At 39.8% G+C, this 25,551-nt stretch overlaps 1 protein-coding gene across 2 annotated transcripts in view; it reads left to right on the top strand.

The window, feature by feature from the left end:
- Positions 1-25,551, top strand: part of ALDH1L2 (aldehyde dehydrogenase 1 family member L2) — a 67,314-nt gene that overhangs the window by 21,581 nt on the left and 20,182 nt on the right. For both annotated transcript variants that reach the window (XM_027070951.2, XM_053226678.1), the window contains 11 exons: positions 243-344; positions 555-644; positions 2,461-2,595; positions 3,782-3,907; positions 4,471-4,562; positions 5,856-6,003; positions 17,894-18,013; positions 18,611-18,738; positions 20,426-20,576; positions 23,195-23,265; positions 23,352-23,457. In XM_027070951.2, the coding sequence (XP_026926752.1) occupies positions 243-344; positions 555-644; positions 2,461-2,595; positions 3,782-3,907; positions 4,471-4,562; positions 5,856-6,003; positions 17,894-18,013; positions 18,611-18,738; positions 20,426-20,576; positions 23,195-23,265; positions 23,352-23,457 (1,269 nt within the window). The remainder of the gene's footprint in view (positions 1-242; positions 345-554; positions 645-2,460; positions 2,596-3,781; positions 3,908-4,470; positions 4,563-5,855; positions 6,004-17,893; positions 18,014-18,610; positions 18,739-20,425; positions 20,577-23,194; positions 23,266-23,351; positions 23,458-25,551) is intronic.

The following is a 25,551-nucleotide window of genomic DNA, read 5'->3' as shown; positions in this document are numbered from 1 at the left end:
TCTGTAAAACCAGAATAATAATATCTACCTGGCAGGATTGGTGTGATGTCTGCAAAGGATATTTTCTATGAAGTAGCTATCACATTGCCTGGCACATAGATGGACCTGAAGAAATGGTAGTTGTCTATTATTATAGTCTGACTCTCTGGACAGATTTCTATGTAGCAATTCTGTTTTGCAGAGCTTCAATTAAACAGATGATGACCATTGGGCTATAACCCAGATAATGTTTTTGGCTTTAGGTGGAAGCTGTTCAACTCATAGCCGATGGAAAAGCTCCTCGCATTCCCCAACCAGAAGAAGGAGCGACATATGAAGGCATCCAGAAAAAGGAAAATGCTGAGGTATTTATATCCACTCAATAATACACCCCAAAGTTCTTGGCCATTTACCTTTAAGTAGTTCCCAACGTACAATTTCCTGGCCAAAGGGTAGATCTCCAATCCAGCCTATTCTATGCTTACCCAACCCCACTTCCACCACTGATGGAGAGAGATGTTTCTATTGCTTTTGACACTCATAGCATTAGGAGATTCAGCTTTGTGCTTTCTTAGATTTCTTGGGATCAGTCTGCCGAAGTTTTGCATAACTGGATCCGAGGTCATGATAAAGTCCCTGGAGCTTGGACAGAGATAAATGGACAGGTATGTGCCAGGGACCAATTTGTGTGTGTGTGTGTGTGTGTGTGTGTGTGTGTGTGTGTGTTACCTTTGTAAAAGGTATTACACATAAGTCCTCTGGTTCTTTCCTTGGTCATGAAGAGGGTCTGTGATTCTAGGTGTATGTGACCAGCTGGATGAAAACACCCCCATCTTTACTCGTACTGAGCATTTGCTGTGAAGCAGATGCTAGGCACAGCCTCTGCTCTCAAGGAGCCTACAGTTTTATGGAGAAAGCAGAGAAGTGAATAAGCACTCACAAGGCAATAAGACAAATGCTATCCTTGAGGCCCAGACTCAGGTGCAGTAGGAAAGGCTTTCTAGAAAAGCTGGTCCATTTAAAGGCCCAGAGATAGGAGAGTGTGTTACCCAGTCTAGGAGTCCCAAAGAGCCTCAGGTGTGAGGAGCAGGTGGGAGAGGTGGCTGTGGGGGGGGGGGGGCAGGGGAGGAGCAGGAAGGGTCTTATAATCCCTGGGAAATCTCAACCCAACTTGGCTCTCAGGTTTCAGCTCTCCTTGGGAGTTCCCTGACTTCACAGGCCCGTCCTGGCCAAGTTGGGGGTCCCTCCTCCTGGTCCAACAACCCCCTGCCTGCCTCTGACACAGCGTATTATATATTGTCAGGGTCTCTTTATTTATCAATCCCCCCACCCCTACTAGGCTTTGTACTCCATGGGGCAAGGACTTCATGTTATTGTCTTGATAATATCCTCACTTAAGCAGGATTCTTAGTATGTATTAGGTGCCAACAAAAATATGTGGGATCAGGAAGGACCAAGAGAGGGAGTTTAGTGCAGTAGTTAAGTGAGTGGGAACTGAAGCCAGAATGTTTCTGTTAAAATTCTGGCTCTACCACTGTTTGCTGAGTAATCTCAGGCAGGTTACTTAACCAGTGGGGCTTTGGGTTCCTTATTGCAAATGGGACTAATAATAGCACCTGGGTGGCTCAGTTGGTTAAGCATCTGACTCTTGATTTTGGCTTGAGTCATGATCTCACGGTTCAGGGATCAAGCCCTGCATCGGGCTCCACTAACAGCATAGAATCTGCTTGGGGTTCTCTCTCTCCCTCCCCACCCCCCCCCCCCCCGCCGGCGCCCCTCTCCTGTGCATACACACACACTCTCTCTCAAAATAAATATTCTTAAAAAATAATAATAGTGTCTCTTTTATTGGCTACAGGTCATTGTGAAAATTAAGTGAGTTAATACATGTTAATTCATTTACATACTGAGTCCTGGGCATGTGTATTCAATAAATGTTAACTATTATAATCTTTAATAGGTGATAGCTAATAGTCATAGAATTACAATCACAAATCAATTACCATCACATTTTCTTAGTTACAGTCTGGATCCAGTCCTGTTTCCATGAACTGACCCACAAAGCACCCTGTACTTCCCATCAGTAATCGCACTGGACTGTAATCATCTGGTTGCTACCTGCACCTGCCCTCACTGACTCTCTGCCATCACCACCTCCCCTCCCCTTTGAAAATCCTACCTTCAGGCTGCGAAGTCTGCAAGGCCTTTTTGTCTCATTTACCTTCGTATCCATGTGAAGAAATGATAAATGTCATCTGGTTGTGAGGCATTCTTGAAACTCTTCAGTCGTACATTCATAAACTATCTCTTGCTCGGTGTCGTTTCCACAGACGCTTGATACAGTCTCCTACATTGGGGTGTTCCGATTTTATCAGAGATGATGATTCCAACTGGAGCTTTTTTGCAGGGAGTGCTGTTTGCACACACCCCTGTTTGTAGGTGTAACTCCCTCATTTCACATGGGTTTGATCTCTTTATTAGATGGTCACGTTTTATGGCTCGTCATTGCTGAAAAGCTCCGTGCCTTCTGGAGAACCACTGGAAATCAAAGGTGCCACGAAGCCTGGTCTTGTTACCAAAAATGGACTTGTTCTTTTTGGTAATGATGGAAAAGCAGTGAGTGTTCAATATGGTCACCTATAAAGTAACGTTTTTGGTTTCCTTCTATAACCCAAGCTGCTAAGGAAATACCTTTTACAAGGTAATCCAGCTTTGCAGTGGGACATGGGAGGCTCGAGATACCCATGCCCTGTTTCTGTCAGGGGATGAGCTGGCTCTGTGTGCCTAGTTGAGAACAAGTCTCCCTAGGATGAGCCTCAAGGACCTGTGCAGTCATCTTGGTGGCACAGTAGAAAGAGTTTGGAATTTAGTCAGGAAACAGGATGTGAATCCCTGCTCTGCTACTTACTGGTCTTGTGGAGGACGCTTCTCCCCTCTGAGTCTCTGTTTCCTCATCTATAAAACAGACAGTAGTCCCATCTGTCTGCCTTCCCACTGCTGGAGCCCAGGAGGCTAAATGCAATGGATATGGCCCTCTTCAGATGCTCCTTGCCTTTGCCTTCCACGCAGGCAGCCACCCTCACTGCTGTGCTTGGAAGCATGGGCCCTTGGCCCCAGTGGGCTCTTTGAAGAAAGCAAAGGGGAATTTGCAGCTTACAGATATATTCTGGTAGCTGGCAGGGTAGATCAGTTATTAAGATTGTAGGCTTCAGGGTCCAGCTGCTTCTCGGTTGTAACTCCAGCTGTGCGGCATTGGGCAAATCACTTACCCTCACTGAGTCTCCATTTCCTCATCAGTAAAATGGGGATAATAATGGCACCTGCTTCCGTCGGGATTTATGAGACTAAAATGAGATACGTGCATCCTTACATGAATACATAGCACTGTGCCTGCTACAGAGTAAGTGTTCAGATGATGGGAGGAGGAGGAAGAGGAGGAGGAGGGAGAGGAGGAGTGGGAGCAGGAGGAGGAGGAGGAGGAGGAGGAGGAGGAGGAGGAGGAAGAGGAGTTACAGTAGGTTTTAGTCTACATATATCCAAATGCCAATTTTTTGGGAGCTTATTACCCATTTTGAGATGTAGCTACCCCTAGACTTAACTTTCTCCTTTCTGCTGCCTTTATTAAAATACCATTTCAGTCCTTTTACAAATAATGGTGAGTGCTTTCTATCCATATTTTTGTATTTGCCAAATAAGCTGCCCCTTGTATTTGTGTAATCTATGACACGTCTTCCCCTACCAACCTCACTTTTGAATTGTCCTAATCTTCAATCCTTCTGTTTGTCTTGTTGCTGCACTGTAGCTGATGGTGAGGAATTTGCAGTTTGAAGATGGAAGAATGATTCCAGCCTCTCAGTACTTTTCAGCGGGTGAGACCTCAGTGCTAGAACTTACAGCCGAAGAGGTGAAGGTGGCAGGGACCATCAAGGTGAACATATGATGTCCTTAATGTTACCCTTACCTTGCAAAACTGAAGCATTTTTGCAACTGTACCATCAGTCTTCAGAGTAGTGAGGATGGAACTTTATTTCTCCTCTTTTTTGTATTAGCCATAGTAGGAATCAACTCCAAAATGTATGTGCAAAGTTATTTCTCACTCACAAAATAATCCCAGGCAGTTCTAGGTTGGCAGGGGGATTAGAGGTGAAGCTGGAATGTGAGGATTAGGGGTGGAGTCATTCAGGGACCCAGGCTATGCTATCTTCAAAGTCACCTACAGTCCAGGCAGCCAAAAAGGGCAAAAGCGCACAGAGAATTGTGTGAAGGAGGTTCTTCATGGGTCAAGACTGGGTGTCAAGTTCACCTCCGCTCATACTCATTGGCTAGAAGTCAGTCATACGGCTACATCTAACTTGAAGAGTTGCTAAAAAATGTAGTCAGACCATGTATCCAAGATGAAAAAAAAAAAGTAGGTTTGGTGAGGCACTGGTCAGTCTCTGCCACTGTGTTTTTCATGGCACGCCCTTCATAAAAATTATCCTTGCCGTATAGGTCATCTGGGCTGGAATTTTAAGTAACGTCCCTGTTATTGAAGACTCGACAGACTTCTTTAAATCTGGAGCAAGCTCAATGGATGTTGTCAGGTAAAACTATCACCCTGTTGACTCACACCCCTCCACTGGGGATTTTGACTTTGACTTTGAAGATCCAATCCAACCCTTTGTTCTGGATGTTATCACTCTACCATTATTCTGTTTCTCTTTTCTTCATCTTTTTTGGATTGTTTGTTTCCACGGCCAAACACATATCTTTGTTCCTTTCTCTGTCACTAGCCAGGAGTTGTTTTCATATCTCCTGTATACCTAGAAAATCAGTGCTTCTAATTGTTTGGTTTTTTTTAAAATTCGTCCTCACATTTGTTAGCTAATTTTCCTCCGATATGACACGGGAGTTGGGAAGCTCTAAATGAGAATTTTTTTTTTTTAATGTTTATTTATTTTTGAGAGAGGAGAAACATAGTGCAAGCAGGGGAGGAGCAGAAGAAGAGGAAGACACAGAGGATCCAGGTTCTGAGCTGTCAGCACAGAGCCCAATGCAGGGCTTGAACCCATGAACCATACGATCATGACCTGAGCTAAAGTGGGACACTTAACCAACTGAGCCACCCAGGTGCCCCTCAAAAATAATTTTGATTCTGCTTACTACCAACACTAACCATGTAATAAAACAAATGTTTGCTCCATTCTTATATATGATCTACAGAAAATATTATACAATGTCTTTTGTTTCATAATCTTTATTTACATTAGGGACTTTTCTTTATTCCTTATTCCTTGAGCACCTTTGAAAGGATAGGAACTGATTTTATGTGCCCCTTAATTATCTTGCTTGCAAGTAAGTAAAATGTTTTTGCCTTGGTTTCTTTTATCATAGCCATGCACAAAGTTAAAGACAAAAGAATATCCACTGTCCTTCCAGACACCTTTTTAGGGGCACCTGGGTGGCTCAGTTGGTTAAGCCTCCAACTCTAGGTTTCAGCTCAGGTCATGATCTCGCGGCTTGTGAGATTGAGCCCTGCATTGGGCTCTGTGCTGATAACATGGAGTCTGCTCGAGATTCTCTCTCTCTCTCTCTCTCTCTCTCTCTCTCTCTCTCTCTCTCTCCCTCTCTGCCACTCCCCCTCTCATGCACACACATGTGCACGTGCGTTTTCTGTCTCTCTCAAAATAAATAAACAGTAAAAATTTTTTTAGAATGCAGCTTTTTTATTTTGTTCTCCCGGTCTTATCAATTTCTTCAATTATCATAGAAGATCTCATAGGTGGTAAATAGGCATGTGACATGTCTTATCTCAAAGCAACTTGACAAATGTAATGACACAGTGCCCCTAAACTCTTTTAAAAATGTAAGTAACGTGAACTGGTTCTTACCTGAAGGCTGGTTGAAGAGATCAGACAGAAGTGCGGTGGGCTTCAACTACAGAATGAAGATGTCTATCTGGCCACCAAGTTTGAAGACTTCATTCAGAAAGTTGTGAGGAAACTGAGAGGAGAAGAATCGGAAGAGGAGCTGGTGGTGGATTATGTAAGCTTTTCTGTGCTTCAGGAAATCTAAATCATTAGGACCCATACACTATAAAGGAATGTGGTTCCTTTTGTCCATTTGTTTTTACATTTATGACCTTTTATTTATTTATTTATTTATTTATTTATTTATTTATTATGTTTATTTATTTATTTTTTGAGAGAGAGACAGAGTGTGAGTAGGGGAGGGGCAGAGAGAGAGAGATGGGGGGGAGGGGGGGACACAGAATCTGAAGCAGGCTCCAGGCTCTGAGCTGTCAGCACAGAGCCTGATGCGGGACTTGAACTCACAAACTGTGAGATCATGACCTGAGCCGAAGTCAGACACTTAACGGACTGAGCCACCCAGGCGCCCCACATTTTAAATACCTTTTAAAACAGATATTTTAGTGACTTATAATTCAGACACCATTACATTCACCCTTTAAAAATGTACAGTTAAGGGACACCTGGGTGGCTTACTCAGTTAAGTGTCTGACTCTTGATCGTGATCTCCCATGATGATCTCGTGGTCATGGGATGGAGCCCCATATCAAGCCCTGAGTCGGGCTCCAAATTGCACATGGAGGCTGCGTGGGATTCTCTCTCTCTGCCTCTGCCCCTCCCCCACTTGCGTGCCCTCCTTCTCTCTTAAAATAAATAAACATTTAAAGAAATTAAAATGTACAGTTCAGTAGTTGTTTTGTTTTTTAGAGAGAGAGAGAGGGTGCATGTGCAGGGGAGAGGGGCAGAGGGAGAGAGAAAGAATCTTCTCTCCCCAACATGAGGCTCAATCCCATAACTCTGGGATCATGACTTGAGCCAAAATCAAGACCCCGCTGCTCAACCCACTGAGCCACCCAGACGCCCCCAATTCAGTGGTTTTAAGTATATTCACAGAGTTGTGCAACCATCACCACTATCTGATTGTGGAACTTTTTTTTTTATTATGCCCAAGTTTATTTATTTTTTTATTTTATCATGCCACAAAATATCAATATGCACTGAATGAAAACACATTACATATCTTAGTTCCAAAGCGTTTTCATCTATGTAAGGCTAGGCCTTTAGAGAAAACCATGTGTTAACTGAAATGGTTGTAGTGTCCCTATTCTCTACCAGTTCTCTATTCTGAGTCTTTTTTTTTTTAATTTAAATCCAAGTTAGTTAACATATAGTGTGATAATGATTTTAGGAATAGAAATTAGTGATTCATCGCTTACGTAGAACACCCAGTGCTCATCCCAACAAGTGTCCTCCTTCATGCCCCACACCCATTTAGCCCATCCCCCCATCCAACACTCCTCCAGCAACCCTCGGTTTGTTCTCTTTATTTAAGAGTCTCTTACGGTTTGTCTCTTACGTTTTATCTTATTTTTGCTTCCCTTCCCCTATGTTCATCTGTTTTGTTTCTTAAAGTCCACATATGAGTGATGTCATGTGATATTTGTCTTTCTCTGACTGACTGATTTCACTTAGCATGATACACTCTAGTTCCATCCATGTCGTTGCAAACGGCAAGAGTTTATTCTTTTTGACCACCAAGTAATATTCCATTGTGTATATATGCCACGTCTTCTTTATCCATTCATCCATTGATGGACAGCTGGGCTTTTTCCATACTTTGGCTATTGTCAACACCACTGCTATAAACATTGAGGTGCATGTGCCCCTTCTAAACAGCACACCTGTGTCCCTTGGATAAATACCTAATAGTGCAATTGCTGCATTGTAGGGTAGCTCAGTTTTTAATTTTTTGAGAAACCACCATGCTGTTTTCCAGAGTGGCTGCACCAGTTTGCATTTCCACCAGCAATGCAAAAGGATTCCTCTTTCTCCACATCCTCACCAACATCTGTGGTTGCCTGAGTTGTTAATTTAATTTTAGCCATTCTGACAGGTGTGAGGTGGTATCTTATTGTGATTTTGACTTGTATTTCCCTGATGATGAGTGATGTTGAACATTTTTTCATGTGTCTGTTAGTCATCTGGATGTCTTCTTTGGAGAAGTGTCCATTCATGTCTTTTGCCCATTTCTTCACTGGATTATTTGTTTTTTGGGTGTTGAGTTTGATAAGTTCTTTATAGATTTTGGATACTAACCCTTTATCTGATATGTCATTTGCAAATATCTTCTCCCGTTCCATCAGTTGCCTTTTAGTTTTGCTGATTGTTTCCTTCGCTGTGCAGAAGTTTTTTATTTTGATGAGGTCCCAATAGTTCATTTTTGCTTTTGTTTCCCATGCTTCCAGAGACATGTCAAGAAGTTGGCTGCAGTCGAGATCAAAGAGGTTGTTGCCTGTTTTCTCCTCTAGGATTTTGATGGCTTCCTGACTTATGTTTAGGTCTTTCATCTACTTTGAATTTATTTTTGTGTATGGTGTAAGGAATTGGTCCAGGTTCATTCTTCTGCATGTCGCTGTCCAGTTTTCCCAGCACCACTTGCTGAAGAGACTGTCTTTTTTCCATTGGATATGATTTCCTGTTTTGTCAAAGATTAGTTGGCCATACGTTTGTGGGTCTATTTCTGGGTTCTCTATTCTGTTCCATTGATCTATCTGTTTGTTTTCATGCCAGTACCATACTGTCTTGATGATTACAGCTTTGTAATATAGCTTGAAGTCTGGGATTGTGGTACCTCCAGCTTTGTTTTTCTTTTTCAGGATTGCTTTGGCTATTCAGGGTCCTTTCTGGTTCCATATTAGGATTGTTTGTTCTGGCTCTATGAAGAATGCTGGTGTTGTTTTGATAGGGATTGCATTGAATACGTAGACTGCTTTGGGTAGTATCGACATTTTAACAACATTTGTTCTTCCAATCCATAAGCACGGAATGTTTTTCCATTTTTTTGTGTGTGTCTTCAGTTTCTTTCATAAACTTTCTATAGTTTTCAGTGTATAGATTTTCTACCTCTTTGGTTAGATTTATTCCTAGGTATTTTATAGTTTTTGGTGCAATTGTAAATGGGATCAATTCCTTGGTTTCTCTTTCTGCTGTTTCATTATTATATAGAAATGCAACTGATTTCTGTACACTGATTTTATATCCTGTGACTTTGTTGAATTCATGAATCAGTTCTAGCCATTTTTTGGTGGAATATTTTGGGTTTTCCACATAGAATATCATGTTGTCTGCAAAGAGTGAAAGTTTGGCTGCCTCCTTGCAGATTTGGATGCCTTTTATTTCTTTGTGTTGTCTGATCGCTAAGGCTAGGACTTCCAACACTATGTTGAATAACAGTCGCAAGAGTAGGCATCCTTGTCATGTTCCTGACCTTAGGGGAAAGCTCTCAGTTTTTCCCCATTGAGGATGATCTTACCGGTGGGTCTTTTGCATATGGCTCTTATGATCTTGAGGTATGATCCTTCTATTCCTAATTTCTTGAGGGTTTTTATCAAGAAGAGATACTGTATTTTGTCAAATGCTTTCTCTGCATCTATTGAGAAGATCATGTGGTTCTTATCCTTTCTTTTATTAATGTGATGTATCATATTGATTCATTTGTGGATATTGAAACAGCCCTGCATCCCAGGAATAAATCCCACTTGATCGTGGTGAATAATTCTTTTAATGTATTGTTGGATCTGGTTTGCTAGTATCTTCTTGAGAATTTTTGCATCTATGTTCATCAGGGAAATTGGTCTATAGTTCTCCTTTTTAGTGGGGTCTCTGTCTGGTTTTGGAATCAAGGTAATGCTGGCTTCATAGAAAGAGTTTGGAAGTTTTCCTTCCATTTCTATTTTTTGGAAAAACTTCAAAATAACAGGTGTTAACTCTTCTTTAAATGTTTGGTAGAATTCCCCTGGAAAGCCATCACCCTGGACTCTTGTTTGTTGGGAGATTTTTGATTACTGATTCAATTGCTTTAATGGTTATGGGTCTGTTCAAATTTTCTATTTCTTCCTGTTTCAGTTTAGTAGTTTGTATATTTCTAGAAATTTATCCATTTCTTCCAGATTGCCCAATTTGTTGGCATATAATTGCTCATATTCTTTTATTATTATTTGTATTTCTGCAGTGTTAGTTGTGATCTCTCCTCTTTCATTCATGATTTTATTTATTTGGGTCCTTTCCTTTTTCTTTTTGATCAGTCTGGCTAGGGGGTTATCGATTTTGTTAATTCTTTTCAAACTACCAGCTTCTAGTTTCATTTTATTGTTTTTTGTTTGTTTTTTTTTTTAATCTTGATACCATTGATTTCTGCTCTAATTTTATTTCCTATCTTCTGCTGGTGTTGGGACTTTATTTGCTATTCTTTTTTCCAGCTCTTTTAGGTGCAGGGTTAGGTTGTGTATTTGAGACCTTTCTTCCTTCTATAGGAAGGCCTGGATTGCTATATATTTCCTTCTTATGACCACCTTTGCTGCATCCCAGAGGTTTTGGGCTATTGTGTTTTCATTATCATTGGCTTTCATGTACTTTCTAATTTTCTCTTTAATTTCTTGGCTAACCCATTCATTCTTTAGGAGGATGTTCTTTAATCTCCAAGTATTCATGGTCTTTCCAATTTTTTTCTTGTAGTTGATTTCATGTTTCATAGTGTTGTGGTCTGATAATGTGCAAGGTATGATCTCTATATTTTTGTGCTTGTTAAGGGCTAATTTGTGTCCCAGTTTGTGATCTATTCTGGAGAATAGTCCATGTGCCCTTGAGAAGAACGTGTATTCTGCTGCTTTAGGATGAAATGTGCTGAATATATGTTTTGTCCATTCAGACCAGTGTGTCATTCAAATCATTGTTTCCTTGGTGATTTTCTGCTTACATGATCTGTCCATTGCTGTAAGTGGGGTGTTGAAATCCCCTACTATTGTGGTACTATTATCAACGAGTTTCTTTATGTTTGTGATTGATTTATATATTTGGGTGTTTCATGTTGGGAGCATGAATGCTTACAATTGTCAGGTCTTCTTGGTGGATAGACCCCTTAATTATGATATATTACCCTTCTTCATGTCTTGTTACAGTTTTTATTTTAAAATCTAGTTTGTCTGATATACATATGGCTACTTCAGCTTTCTTTTGGTGACCATTAGCATGATAGATGGTTCTCCATCCCCTTTCAATCTGTAGGGGTCTTAGGTCTCAAATGGGTCTCTTGTAAGCAGCATATAGATGGGTCTTGTTTTCTTATCCATTCTGATACCCTATGTCTTTTGATTGGAGCTTTTAGTCCATTGACTGAAAGAGTCAATACTGAAAGATAATTTAGTGCTATTGTGTTGCCTGTAGAGTTGGTGTTTCTGGTGATGTTCTCTGGTCCTTTCTCATCTTTGTTGCTTTTGGTCTTTTTTGTTTTGTTTCATCTTTTCTCCACTCAGAGTCCCCCTTAAAATTTTCTGCAGGGCTGGTGTAGTGGTCATGAACTCCTTTAGTTTTTGTTTGTCTGGGAAACTCTTTATCTCTCCTTCTATTTTGAATGATACCCTTGCTGGATAAAGAATTCTTGGCTGCATATTTTTCCAATTCAGCATGTTGAATATATCTTGCCACTCCTTTCTGGCCGCCAAGTTTTGTGGATAGGTCTGCTGTGAACCTGATCTTTCTTCCCTTATAGGTTAAGGACATTTTTCCCTTGCTGCTTTCATAAGTCTTTCTGTGTGTCTTGTGAATTCAACTATGATATGCCTTATTGATGGTCATTTTTGTTGAATCTAATGGGAGTTCTCTGTGTCTCTTGGATTTTGATGTCTGTATCCTTTCCCAGATTAAGAACATGTTCCACTTTAATTTGCTCACATAAACATTTTGCCCCTTTTTCTCTCTCTTCATCTTCTGGAACTTCTATGATTTGGATATTATTCCTTTTTAATAGATCACTGAGTTCTCTAAGTCTTGTATCATGCTCTCTTGACTTTGTTTCCCTCTCTTTCTGCTTCATTATTCTCCATAATTTTGTCTTCTGTATTGCTGATTCACTGCTCTGCTTCATCCATCCTTGCCACCATGGCATTCATTCAAGATTGCATCTTGGTTATAGCATTTTTAATTTTGTCCTAACTGGATTTTACTTCTTTTATCTCCGTCTAAAGGGATTCTATGCCTTTTTCAACCCCAGCTAGTATTCTTATTATGCAGTTCTAAATTCTAGTTCAGTTATCTTGCTTATATCCGTGTTGATTAAACCTCTGCCATCATTTCTTCCTATTCTTTCTTTTGGGGTGAATTCCTTCATTTTGTCTTGTTAGAGGAAGAAAAAAAAAATTAAAAATTAAAAAATTAAAAACAAAACAAAAAATCAAATAAAGGAAGCTAGATCCTAGTTGTGTTTTGGTCTGCTTATTGAAAGAAGCTTGATATACCAGAGAAAAAGGGGAAAGAAAAAAAAAAAAAGGTAAGAAAAAAAATGTTTAATGTATATAATAAAATAGAATAAATGAAATAAGGAAAGTGAAATAGAATAAAAAATTTACAATGAAATAAAAAACATTCTAAAATAATTAAAAAAATTTTTTAATACTAAAAATAAATTAAAAAGTTTTTTAAATTAAGTAAAAAGAAAATAAAAATCAATTTTCCTCTTTCTGCTGAGTTCTGTGGCTCAAGTTATGCATATTGTTGTGTTAATCCTCAGATCAGTTTCCTAGGTATGCAAAATGGTTTGGTGCTGATCTGGCTGTGTTTCAGGGACAAGACAAGCTGAGAGCTTCCATGCTCCTCTACCATCTTGAACCCCCTCCTCTGATTATGGAACAGTTTTATCACCCCAAAAAGAAACACTATATCCATTGACAATGATTCTCTGCTTTCTTCCCCCCACCCCTGGCTCCCAGATACCATTAATCTCCTTTATGTCTCCATGGATTTGCCTACTTTAGATATTTCATATAAGTGGAATCACACAATTTGTGGCCTGTTAAGCATCTGGCTTCTTTCACTGAACACCATGTGTTCAAGGTCCATCTATGTTGTAGTAGGTGTTATCCACTTCATTCCTTTTTGTGGCTGGATAATATTGTTGTATAGATATACCACATTTTGTTTATCCATTCCTCAGTTAATGCACATTTTGTTTTCACTTTTTAGTATTATAAATCATGCTGCAATGAAAATTCATGTGTAAGTTTTTGTGTGAATGTATGTTTTCAGTTCTCTGGGGTATATATCTAGGAGTGCAACTGATGAGTCATGCGGTAACTCTATGTTTAATTTTTTGAGGAACATCCAAGCTGTTTTCCAAAGTGGCTATACTATTTCACAATCCCACTAGCAATGTAGAAAGGTTCTGATTTCTCCATATCCTCACCAACATTTGCTTTGTCTGTCTTTTCTATTTTAGCTGTGGGTAAGAAATACTATCTCATTGTGGCTTTGGTTTACATTTCCCTGATGACTAATGATGAGTCTCTTTTCATGTCTTTGTTAGTCATTTGTATCTCTTCTTTGGGAAAAATGTCCATTCAGATTCTTTACCCATTTTTTAATTGGGATATATATCTTTTTAATGTTGAGTTGTAAGGAGCTTTTGTATATTTTGGGTACTAGACCTTAATTAGATACATGATTTGTAAATATTTTCTCCTATTCTGTGGGCTTTCTTTTTACTTTTTTGACAGTGTCCTTTGACATGCAAAAGTTTTTAATTTGATTAAGTTTAATTTATCTATTCTTTTTCCATTTTGCTTCTGCAGGCATACCTCATTTTATTGCCTTCTTTGCTTTACTGTGTGCTTCACAGGTATTATGTTTTTCACAAATTAAAGGTTTGTGGCAACTCTGCATCAAGCAAGTCTATTGTTACCATCTTTCCAACAGCATCTTCTCATTTCATGTCCCTGTGTCACATTCTGGTAATTCTCACAATATTTCAAACTTTTTCATTTGTTATGGTCTGTGATCATTGTTAATCTGTGATCAGTGATTATGACCCACTGAGAGCTCAGGTGGGGGTTACCAATGTTTTGCAATAAAGTATTCATTTATTTGTGTGTTTGAGGGAAAGAAAAAAACATCCAAAATTTATTTGCTAAAACGATAGACAGCATCAGCACTTTAAACTACAGGGGTTTCTCTGTAGATCATACATTCACAAGGCATTATTTGGTTAACAGTGAGAAAGCCTCCAGTGTGTTTTCTGTAATAATACCCACTTCACAGTGTAAACAGGTACTATTATTGTGTTCAGCTTACAATTCCAGGAGGAAAGGCACAATGTGGCAAAAAAAAAAACCCACAAAAAACAAAAACAAAAAAACCCCCAACTTTTTGGATCCTAAAGTCAGGTGCAGTAACACAAACTTTTGACAACGGTCTTAATCGACTTATCCACATAGAAAGAGACATCTCCACTCAAAAATTAAGGTCTTTCTTTCTCCTTCCTTGTTAAACCATTAGAACGATGTTTCCTCATTTGCTTCATATCACATATACAAAAGGGGGGGGGGTGGAGATTAAAACAAAGAATCACAAAAATATCTTAAACATCCAGTTGTTCCCACCATACATCAACTCAGGTTTAAGACAGAATGTTGGAACATAAAGTATTTCTTTTTTAATTGAAGGATATTGATAAAGCATCTTTAATGAAATATACACATTGATTTTTTAGACATAATGTAGTTGCACGCTTAATAAACCTCAGTATAGCATAAACATAGCTTTTATATGCATTGGGAAACAAATATGTTCATCTAGCTTGCTTATTTCTTCATGTAGATTCAAGTTACTGTCAAGTGTCCCTTCACTGCAGCCTGAAAGGTATCTTTTAGTAAACTTTTTAAAGGGCAGTGTGCTAGCAATGAACTCTCTCAGTGTTTATTCATTTGGGAATGACTTAGTGTCTCCTTTGTTTTTAAAGGGTGTTTTGCTGTATATGGAATTTTTGGTTTCAGCACTTTAAATATGTCATCCTATTGCCATCTGGCCTCCATGGTTTCTGAGGACGAGTCATCTGTTCATTTTATCGACGATCCATTTGACGTGATGGGATTCTTCTCTCTTGCTGCTTTCAAGATTCCCTCATTACCTTTGGCTTTTAACCATTGTATTATGATGTATCTAAAATGGATCTGTTTGAGTTTATCTTACCTGGAGTTTGTTGAGCTTTTTGGATGGGTGGTTTAATGTTTTTCATCAAATTTGGGACACTTTCATTATTTCTTCACATACTCTTTCTGCCTCTTTTCCCCTCTCTTCTCCTTCTGGGACTCTCATTATGCATGCTTTGATACATTTGATGGTATCCCACAGGCCTTCTTTTTCCTTCCTGTTTTCAGACTGGGTAATCTCTATTGACATATTGTCTAGTTTGTTCATTCTTTGTTATGCTTTCTTGAATCTACTGTTGAGCCCCTATGATAACTTTTTAAAATTTCAGTTATTACACTTTTCAACTCCAGAATTTGTATTTAGTTCCTTTTTTATAATACTTTTTTTTTCAGTTTATTTATTTATTTTGAGAGACACACAGAGAGTGTGAGCAGGGGAGGGACAGAGAAAGAGGGAAAATATCAAGCAGGCTCCGTACTGTCAGCGCAGGGCCCATGTGGGGCTTGAACTCATGAAACTGTGAGATCACGACCTGAGCCAAAATCAAGAGTTGGCCGCTTAACTGACTGAGCCACCCAGGTGCCACTGGTTCTTTTTTTATAATTCTTCTCTCTTTCTTAATATTCTCTATTTGGTGAGACATTGTTCATTTACTTTTCTTTAATTTTTTTAGACATAGCTTCCTTTCCTTCCTTATTTGGAAACATTTTTTTATTTAAAAATTTTTAAATGTTTTTTTGAGAGAGAGAGAGAAAAAGAGAGACAAAGTGTGAGTGGGGGAGGGGCAGAGAGAGAGGGAGACAGAATCTGAAGCAGGCTCCAGGCTTTGAGCTGTCAGCACAGAGCCTGACATGGACCTTGACCTCACAAACCATGAGATCATGTCTTGAGCCAAAGTTGGATGCTTAACTGAGCCACCCAAGAACCTCTATTTGGATACATTTTTAAAAGCTTATTTAAAATCTTTGTCTATGGGGTGCCTGGGTGGCTCAGTAAGTTAAGTGTCCAACTTTTGATCTCAGCTCAGGTCATGATCTCCCAGTTCATGAGATCGAGTCCTGCATCAGGCTCTGTGCTGATAGCAAAGAGCCTGCTTGGGATCTCTCTCTCTCTCTCTCTCTCTCTCTCTCTCTCTCTCTGCCCCTACCCTGTGAGTGTGGACACACTCTCTGTCTCTCTCAAAATAAATCAATAATCTTAGAAAAAAATCTTTGTCTAATGTTTAGGTTTCTTCAAGGAAGGTTTCTATTGACTGGTTATTTTCCGATGTATTGGCCACTCTTTATGCTTTCATGCTTCTTAATGTATCTTGGAATCTTTTGTTGAAAACTAGCCATTTTAAATAACAGAATGTGGCAACTCTGGAAATAAGACCCCCACCCTTCATCGGGAGTGTTATTGTTGCTTTTCTTTGTTTGGTGACTTTCTTGGACTAATCCCATAAAACCTATATTCTTTGTCGTTTGCCACCACTGAAGTCTCTACTTGGCTAGCTTAGTCATCAGCTAATGAGCGGATGTAGATTTCCTTACATTTCTTGAACCAATAAGGTCTCTCAGCCTTTATGGAAGGCTGAGGGCAGTTTGGGCAGAGCGAGCTCTCAGGCCAAATAAAGACAAACACGAAGAATAGAGCCAATTGGGGAGTTCTGTGGGGATGAGGCCTCGGGGGAGCTTCTGGGGAGTCATTTCCCCTTCTGGTGGCTAATAGATTGCTGGTTTTCACAGCCACTATGGTTCTAAGGATGTGGGATTTCAAGTTACTGGAGAGCTCTTAAGGGAGAGATGGGATCCCAGGCATGCTTCTCATTCTATTTGTTTTTAATAAACTTCAGGGAAATTTGAAAGCAATTTAGTTATCATCTAGTTAAGAACATGAATCTTGGTGTTAGACCCACCTAAAGTTGAACCCACGTAGCATTGCTTACCAGCTGTGTGAGCTTTGGCACGTTGCTTAACTTCTCTAAGTCTCGGTTTCCTCATATGTTAAGTGGGGAAATAATAATATGTACATTATAGGATAGTTGGGGGAATCAAGTTAGATAATACATATTCATACATAATTAGTGTATTTATACATATACATATTTATACATAATTAGCATATTTTCAGAATGATGAGTTTAGGAAAGTGAACTATGTGCAGAGGCACATCAATTCAGATGAAGATTCCTTCATTATATCCTACATAAACACAATGGAAATATTTTATAGAAAAATTTCTTATCTGTGGGATAAGACAAGATACCCTCTTGATACTTTTTTGGTTTTTTTAAAGCATTATCAATTTCTCTGTATGAAATTATTTTTAAAATTATTATATTTACTTTTTATGCCTTGCATTGATATAAAATTTTATTCTAATAATGTTCTTTCCCATATGTTTTCTCAGTTATTCCTCATAATAACTGTATGAAGCAGGGAGACTTGTTCCCTTTTTATTGTTGAAAGAACACATTCATAGTAGTTAATGGACTAACCTAAATTCACTCTCTAGGTAATGGTAGAGAACAATTTAGGTAATACATTTGTAAGAAAGAAAGTAAAAACGAGGAGGAACTTAAGGAAAGAAAACTTAAAATGGCACCCATGTAAAAGGCAATTTCACGAACTCAAAGCAAAGCAATGACTGTGCTCCATAGATGTTGCCACTAGATGGTGATGTTTCCGTGATCTGTAGGTCTTTTGCTTCTTTTTCATTTGTATGAAGAAAATCTGAGATGCTAACCTCCTGGCTGAGTGGCCAATCTGAGCATCATGAGGCCCAAATCTAACATATGCTTGTCTCTTCTGGAGACTAGGAACTGGAATTCGACTGACCTAACTTCTCTCTGCTGCATTAGTGAATAAACTCCTTTATTGCTATTTGGTATCAAATGGATAAGCAGAGAAATCCACTGATTCTATTAACATAATTTTCTATCTTAGGTTTCAAAGGAGGTCAACGAAATGACAGTGAAAATGCCATATCAGTGTTTCATAAATGGACAGTTCACAGATGCTGATGATGGAAAGACCTATGATACTATCAACCCAACAGACGGATCCGTGAGTAATTGCTTAGTGTGTGCAGTGACCACTGGTCATGAAATTTTAATAGTTGTAAACCTGGGAGTCTTAAGAAGTTACTTTATTCTATCACTTTGCCTCTGAGCACTTACTAGAAATAAATGTTCTCCATGTATTTCTTTCAACTATTCAGTTCTGATACTGGCTGCTGACCATAGTAATCTATTTTATGGAATGAATATTTATAATTATTTTAGACAGATAGCTATTCCTATCCGTATCAGAGGCACAGCTTCACATAATGCTCTATGCAGAAAAGAACTTTCAAACTCGGCAAGCTCATGGCAAGAAATTCAGCTTCCCCAAGGCACTGGAAGAAGCAGATATATTCTTCCTAAATGTGTCTTTCAATCGTGTCATGTGATGTGAGAAGTCCCAAACTTCAGGCTTCCAATTTCCATGTTTAAATTTTTCTTTACTTTGTTACTCAACGTATTGATTTTCCATCATAAATTCTCTGGGTTTTATAAGTAATACTCTATTTTTCCTATTAATATAATATTAATTTCAAGAGAAGCATATTTATATATCTCTGTATAAATAACCTATAACCTAGTTTTCCTTATCTTGAAATAGATAATATGCAAAGTATCCTATGCTTCTTTGGTGGATGTTGATAAAGCAGTAGCAGCAGCAAAAGATGCCTTTGAAAACGGTGAATGGGGAAGAATGAATGCAAGAGAAAGAGGAAGGTTGATGTACAGGTGTGGGTTTTTTAATTTTTTTTTAATGTTTATTTAGTTTTGAGACAGAGAGAGACAGAGCATGAACGGGGGAGGGGCAGAGAGAGAGGGAAACACAGAATCCGAAGCAGGCTCCAGGCTCCGGGCTGTCAGCACAGAACACGAGGCAGGGCTCGAACTCACGGACTGTGAGATCGTGACCTGAGCCGAAGTCGGATGCTCAACCAGGTGCCCCAACAGGTGTGTTTTTTTAAAAACACAGATCTGCTGTCTCTGGGTATTGGTTAACATTGCCAAGTTTTTAAAAATTTCCCCAAGATAGTCTAGCATACACCCATTATGTAATATGTCTTCTGTTATTTACATCCTGTAAAGTTACATAGATGTGAGTTCCTGATTTTTGTATTAGTGCTTGGAGCAGTCAGGGTTCCAGAGGAAAAAAAGTTTAATAAAAAACGATTTACAAAGATGTAGGCAAGGTCAAGGGATAATGAAGTACCCAGGTAGGGACAGCAACAGGGAAAGTTGTGACTACTCCAAGATCTAGGACAGAGGAAGGGGCTATTGCTGGAATGTGGCAAGATCTGTGGCTGTAGAAGACCACACTGCAGTGGTTTGTCGGGGAGGGACACAGCAGCTGCTGAACCATCTGTGGGGGAGCTGGGGAATGCAATGCCCGATTGCTTTCTCTCCTGGGGGTGCTGTTCATTGGTCTCTCATTAGTCAAGCCCAGTAACGGAGCAGGGGAGCCAAGTGATGTGGTCTATAAATAAAGGTCATCGTCCCAGGTCACAGAGCAGTGTGGAGAAGGGATATAGAACAGCAAATGGGGACTACGCAGCACTTTGTTGCTTTCAGTGACAGATTTTAAATCTGCCTGACCCATAGGGAGTAGGAATGAGGAGGAAAAATAGTAAGGCCTAGAAAGAATTATAAATTGGTAGCCGAGTATGTAGATTCAAGTATGTAATTAGATTCAAGCATAAATTCACTTTTCTGCTTCCCTAAGGCCAAATAGCTGACCTTGGTCAAAATATCTCTTACAGCAGGATCTGGAAGAAACATTGAGGGAAAGAGGATTTCGAGCCCAACTTTAGAATAGTCCAAAAGGAACAATGCAAAAACCATTGAAGGGTGGAGGAAAATGGTGGAAGGGAACGCAGGATGAATTTTGACTATTTTATACTCATGAGACAATCCTGTACTTATCTTCCCATAGAAGCTAGGCACCTACCAGAAACCTGTTGTAGTGTCTGTAATTCACCCCAGATATTTCTATCTTGTCTCTTCAGTTAGTGTTGGAAGCATTTCTATACCAACAAGAAATCCTCGTGTTCATGGATTCTCATGGGTTGTGCTCTCTAACATCTCCTTGCATATTCATGAACTAGCCACATTCCCACTGTCTTCTGTCATTGATCTCCTCTGATTATTGTGGCTCAGTCACTCTTCTGTTTTTTATACACTGATGAGGCAAATGGTACAGGCTTCCCACACCCTCTGCTTCTTTTTTTTTGTAACTCCTGAAACAAATTATGTATGAAATGATTTGTTTAATGTCTTCCCTGCTGGACCGTATTCTCCATCAGGACAAAGACCTGGTCCATGTGTGTTCACCTCTGAATTCTCAGCCCTTAGGATGGTGCCTTATACATAATAGGAGCTCAATCCATATTTGTTGAATGAATTCCTTTCACTGACCATACAGACTTGCAGACCTACTGGAAGAGAACCAGGAGGAGCTGGCAACCATTGAAGCCCTTGATTCAGGGGCTGTCTACACCCTGGCTCTGAAGACTCACATCGGAATGTCTGTGCAAACATTCAGATATTTTGCTGGCTGGTGTGACAAAATTCAGGTGAGCACAAATGTCATTTGACTCCATGGAGATCATTCCAACAGGAAAAGGGCTGAGCATTTAGTAGTTTGTAAAGACAATGTTTTATGGGCACCTCTTAGATTTTCTTCTCTTATCCTTATAACAGTCATCTGTGGTGGGTCGATAGCTATTACCCCTTGTTGCAGGCAAGGAAACAGAGGCCTGAGGACAACAGATGACTTGCATACACTCACATCGTTAGTAAGTAAACCACAGAGCTAGGATTTGAACTCGAGATTGTCTGAACTAAAGTCTCATGATGTTTTTTGTACTTTACTATATCTCCTAAGGGCACCTGGTAGTCTTCTGGACATCTAGGGTGTCATGGAGAGATCGAGAACTCAAATGCCTACAGAAGCCAGAGAGCTAACATACATTGTCTAAGTAAGCTGGGTATAAGAAAAATAATTTTCTAAGACATGGGCACAATAAATATTTCATTTCCTTTTTTACTATAAGAAAGTAAATAGCACATGTATGAGGAGAAGCAGGCTATTGCTCTTGACCTCAGCACCCGGGGTATGAAAGGTAAAGGTAAGGCTCATAACAAAGAGCCACATGCATACTGCTCATAGGCTCACGATAACCACTGCAGCACTGGCCAGGCAGCAAGAAGGAGGAAGTGGGCAAGGGAGAGAAATAAAAGAGAGCTTTCAAAAGCATTCCCCACCTCCCTTGTGCTTATATCTCCCACTGGCCTTCTCTATCGGCTGAGAAGACTGGGAAACAGTATTTTATTTGGGCAAGTTGCTGTGACCATTATTAACATAGAGTCAGAGAGACCGGTCCAAGAGTCAGATTTGGCACTTAGCAGCTGATGTTGTTAAAGTTATTTTCTCTCTCTAAGCCTTCCTTTCCTCATCTGTAACATGGTCACAATAATACATACCCTGCAAGTTATGCAGTGAGGCTTAGGAGCAAGTTTGCGGTAGACTAGGGTTTGTGCATAAACGTAGTTTTAGTCACAAAGTCATACAGATGTAAGTATTTAGTAGTGGTGGTTCACGCCCACACTTTAGCCTCAATTATGAAAACCAGAGAGCTTCAAAACCTGAAAATCAATTGGTTTCAGTGGTTCGAACTCATTTGTTGCCAAAAGCTGACCTGAACCAACATGAGTCTATTTATAATTTGTATTTATATCACTTAGAGGAAAGATTCATGTTTCACTAAATAAATATTTCAATACTCATGTATTTATTTGATTATGGGGGGCTACTTCAGACCCTACTGGGAGTCATAGAGAATATAACATAAGGTATGTGCATTATGTTATATCTCTATAGTTCAAATAATTCTGAATCCCAAAACACACCGGCCCCAAGGATTTCAGATAAGAGATGGACACGTGTAATTAGTAATAGCAATACAATTGTGTGCAGCAGACAAATGAATAGCTTCAGTTGAAAACGACTGCCGTGAATTAGATGGGATTAAGTCTGGCTGCATGTAACGGATACTCAAGTATGAACTTCACTTTTGCCTCATTTTCAAGGAACACCCAGGCAAGTAGTCAGGGCTAGTATATGACATGTGGGCTCCTTCTCTCTCTCTACCAGAGCTACTAAGGTACCATGTGACCTGCACCCTCAAGACGGTCTCATGGTCTCACAATAACCATTGAGGTATCAGCCATTTCAGTGACACTCTGAGCAAGGAGAAGAAATGAGTGGGGGGTAGGGTAAAGGAGCCTGTGTCAGAGCTGAGTCAGCCTACTGTAAAGAACACTCGCCTTCCAATGCCTTGTACTTATGTCTTCCATTGACCATCCCTGTCTGCCCTGGAAACTGGAAAACAGTATTTTATCTGGGCACGTGACTATCACCATTATTTTATTTTATTTTTTAAAAACTTTTTAAAATGTTTATTTATTTTTGAGAAAAAGAGAGAGACAGTGTGTGAGCAGGGTAGGGGCGGGGTGGGGGGGGGGGCAGGGGAGACACATCCAAAGCAGGCTCCAGGCTCTGAGCTGTCAGCACAGAGCCTGATGCAGGGCTCGAACTTATGAATCGCAAGATCATGACCTGAGCCGAAGTTAGACCCTTAACCGAGCCACCTAGGTGCCCCTCACCAATATTTTTTTAAAATAAAGTTTATTTATTTTTGAGAAAGAAAGAGAGGGCACAACTGGGGTAGGAGAAGAAAGAGAGAGAGAGAGAGAGAGAGACAGAGAGAGAGAATCCCAAGCAGGCTCTGCACTGTCAGTGCGGAGCCCAATGCAGGCTTGAACTCATGAACCATATCACCATTATTAATATAACGACAGAGGGAAGAATGGCTATTGGTTACACAATTAATATTCTCTGCCATGCCAAGAAGTTGGGAATGGAGGTAACTAAATTAGAACTATGTTTTATAGATAGATAGATAGAATTATGTTTATTCTCCTGTGTCTTACTTCTTTCCAGAAAGAAATAGCAGTTTCTTTTTTTTGGTGTGAATATATTTCTTATATATCATATATTCTTACAAATTGAACACTGCCTTTTCATACCAGCTAAGAAAATGGATTCCTTGAGATTAGACTTACTCATTTCAATTAGTGAAATGAGGATCACCTTTTTTTTTTCTTTTTTTTTTTTTTTTTTACTCTTTAGGGTTCTACTATTCCAATCAACCAGGCCCGTCCAAATCGCAATCTGACCTTCACCAAGAAGGAGCCGCTTGGGTGAGACAAGGAGAGCACCGAGGGTGACTTGGGTGAGTTGTGTTGGTTGGAGACAACTAAGGATCGTCGTCCTTCTACCTCTGCAGGGTCTGCGCCATTATCATCCCCTGGAATTACCCACTGATGATGCTGGCGTGGAAAAGCGCCGCGTGTCTGGCGGCGGGTAACACCCTAGTGCTCAAGCCAGCGCAGGTAAGATGCAAGGAGCCAGGACACAACCTCCTACTCTCCTACTTACTTGAAAACAGAGACACCCGTTTATAAACATTATGTCTTTAGACAAAAATGAGATTGTGTATTATGACATCTTCAAAGGCATCATGGCTGGGCATCTCTTCCTATTAGTTAAATCTGCATTTTTGTTTGAAGTTTATTTATTTACTTTGAGAGAGACAGAGACAGCGTGAGTGGCGGAGGGACAGAGAGAGAGAGAGAGAGAATCCCAAGCAGGCTCTACACTCTCAGTACAGAGCCGGATGCAGGGCTCGAACGCACAAAACCGCCAGATCATGACCTTACCCAAAACCAAGAGTCGGACACTTAACCGACTGAGCCTCCTACACGCCCCGAATCTTCATTTTTAATGGCTGCCTAATGTAACGCATGGATATCCCACAATTTAAAATTTCCATGGCAAGGGAAGCAGGCATAGGGTTACTCTGTGAAATCCACTGAATTTCTACCAGCCACTCCAATTCTTGCCAAATGCCAAATGCCTAATGATTAGGGAATTATTTAGAGTAACTATAAGACATCCAAAGAAAAGTATTACATAGGCATTTGAATTTTAATTACTAAAAATATTATAAAGATATGGAAGATGAAGGAAAAGGAGGCAAAAGAATGTACATAATCGTGGCAACTGTAAGTATATGTACATTGAATAACAAATAATAAAAAATAATAATTCAAATGATAGAAGTTCTCAGAAAAAATCTTTTAATGCTAGAGTAGCTTTTCAGGGAAAAGAATATGGTAGTCAACTTAATCCCTGGCTGAGCATGGCCTGTGTAAAAGTGACCAGTAGGAGATGTTCTGAGGGACACAAGTCACGGGAAAAACTTGGTCACTATTCTAGAAGGATTTACAGTTCATTACCTATTACCTCTCCTTTTATTTCTTCTTTTAGGACTTAAGAAATTACGGTTTCATTTGGCATTAGTACTTAGTCGTAGTGACCACAGTCATCCTGGTTTTGCTTGTTAGAAACAATTTCATTTCATTTTTATTTTTTTAATTTTTTTTAATGTTTATTTATTTTTGAGAGAGAGAGAGACAGAGCACAAGCAGGGGAGGGGCAGAGAGGGAGACACAGAATCTGAAGCAGGCTCCAGGCTCTGAGCTGTCAGCACAGAGCCCGATGCGGGGCTCGAACCCACAAACCGTGAGGTCATGACCTGAGCCGAAGTCAGATGCTCAACCAACTGAGCCACCCAGGTGCTCCTAATTTCATTTTTTAAAAATGTTTATTTATTGAGGCTCCTGGGTGGCTCAGTCCGTTAAGCCTCCGGCTCACATCATGATCTGGTGGTTTGTGGGTTCGAGCCCTGCGTTGGGCTCTGTCAATCTGCTTCAGATTCTGTGTCTCCCCCTCTCTCTGCCCCTCCCCTGTTCACACTCTGTCTTTCTCTCTCTCTCTCTCTCTCTCTCTCTCTCTCTCTCTCTCAAAAATGGATAATAAAACATTAAAAATCTTTTTAATTAAAAATATTTTAAAATGTTTATTTTTTAATGTTTATTTATTTTTGAGATCTCACAAAGCAGGCTCTGTGCCAACAGCAGAGAGCCCAGTATGGGGCTTGAACTCACAAACTGTGAGATTATGACCCAAGCCAAAGTTAGATGCTGAACTGACTGAGCCACTCAGGCACCCCTATTTATTTATTTTTGAAAGAGAGAAAGAGCAAGGGACAGAGAGAGAGGAGAGAAAGAATCCCAAGCAGACTATTAGTGCAGTGTCTATGGCAGGGCTCTAACTCACAATCTTGTGAGATCATGACCCGAGCCAGAATCAAGAGTCAGATGTTTAACTGTCTGAGCCACCCAGCCACCCCAATTTCATTTAAAAAAATAGGTATACATTTAAAAAAATTTCAAACTAGAAACATACAGAGGTAGGTAATGAAAAGTCTCCCCCCATTCTTAATTCCCCAGCCAATTTACCTCCTTAGGGGCAACCAATGTCATTAATTGTTATTTATTAGTTTCTTAGGTATTCCATTAGTTTCTTAGGTATTCCCTTAGGAAGGGAATATGGGAAATTGCTAATCAACAGGCACAAAGTTT

Source organism: Acinonyx jubatus, chromosome B4 (assembly GCF_027475565.1).
Source record: "Acinonyx jubatus isolate Ajub_Pintada_27869175 chromosome B4, VMU_Ajub_asm_v1.0, whole genome shotgun sequence".
Taxonomy (NCBI): domain Eukaryota; kingdom Metazoa; phylum Chordata; class Mammalia; order Carnivora; family Felidae; genus Acinonyx; species Acinonyx jubatus.
The sequence above is the reverse complement of the archived record's forward strand: the minus strand, read 5'-3'. Positions and strand labels throughout refer to the sequence as shown.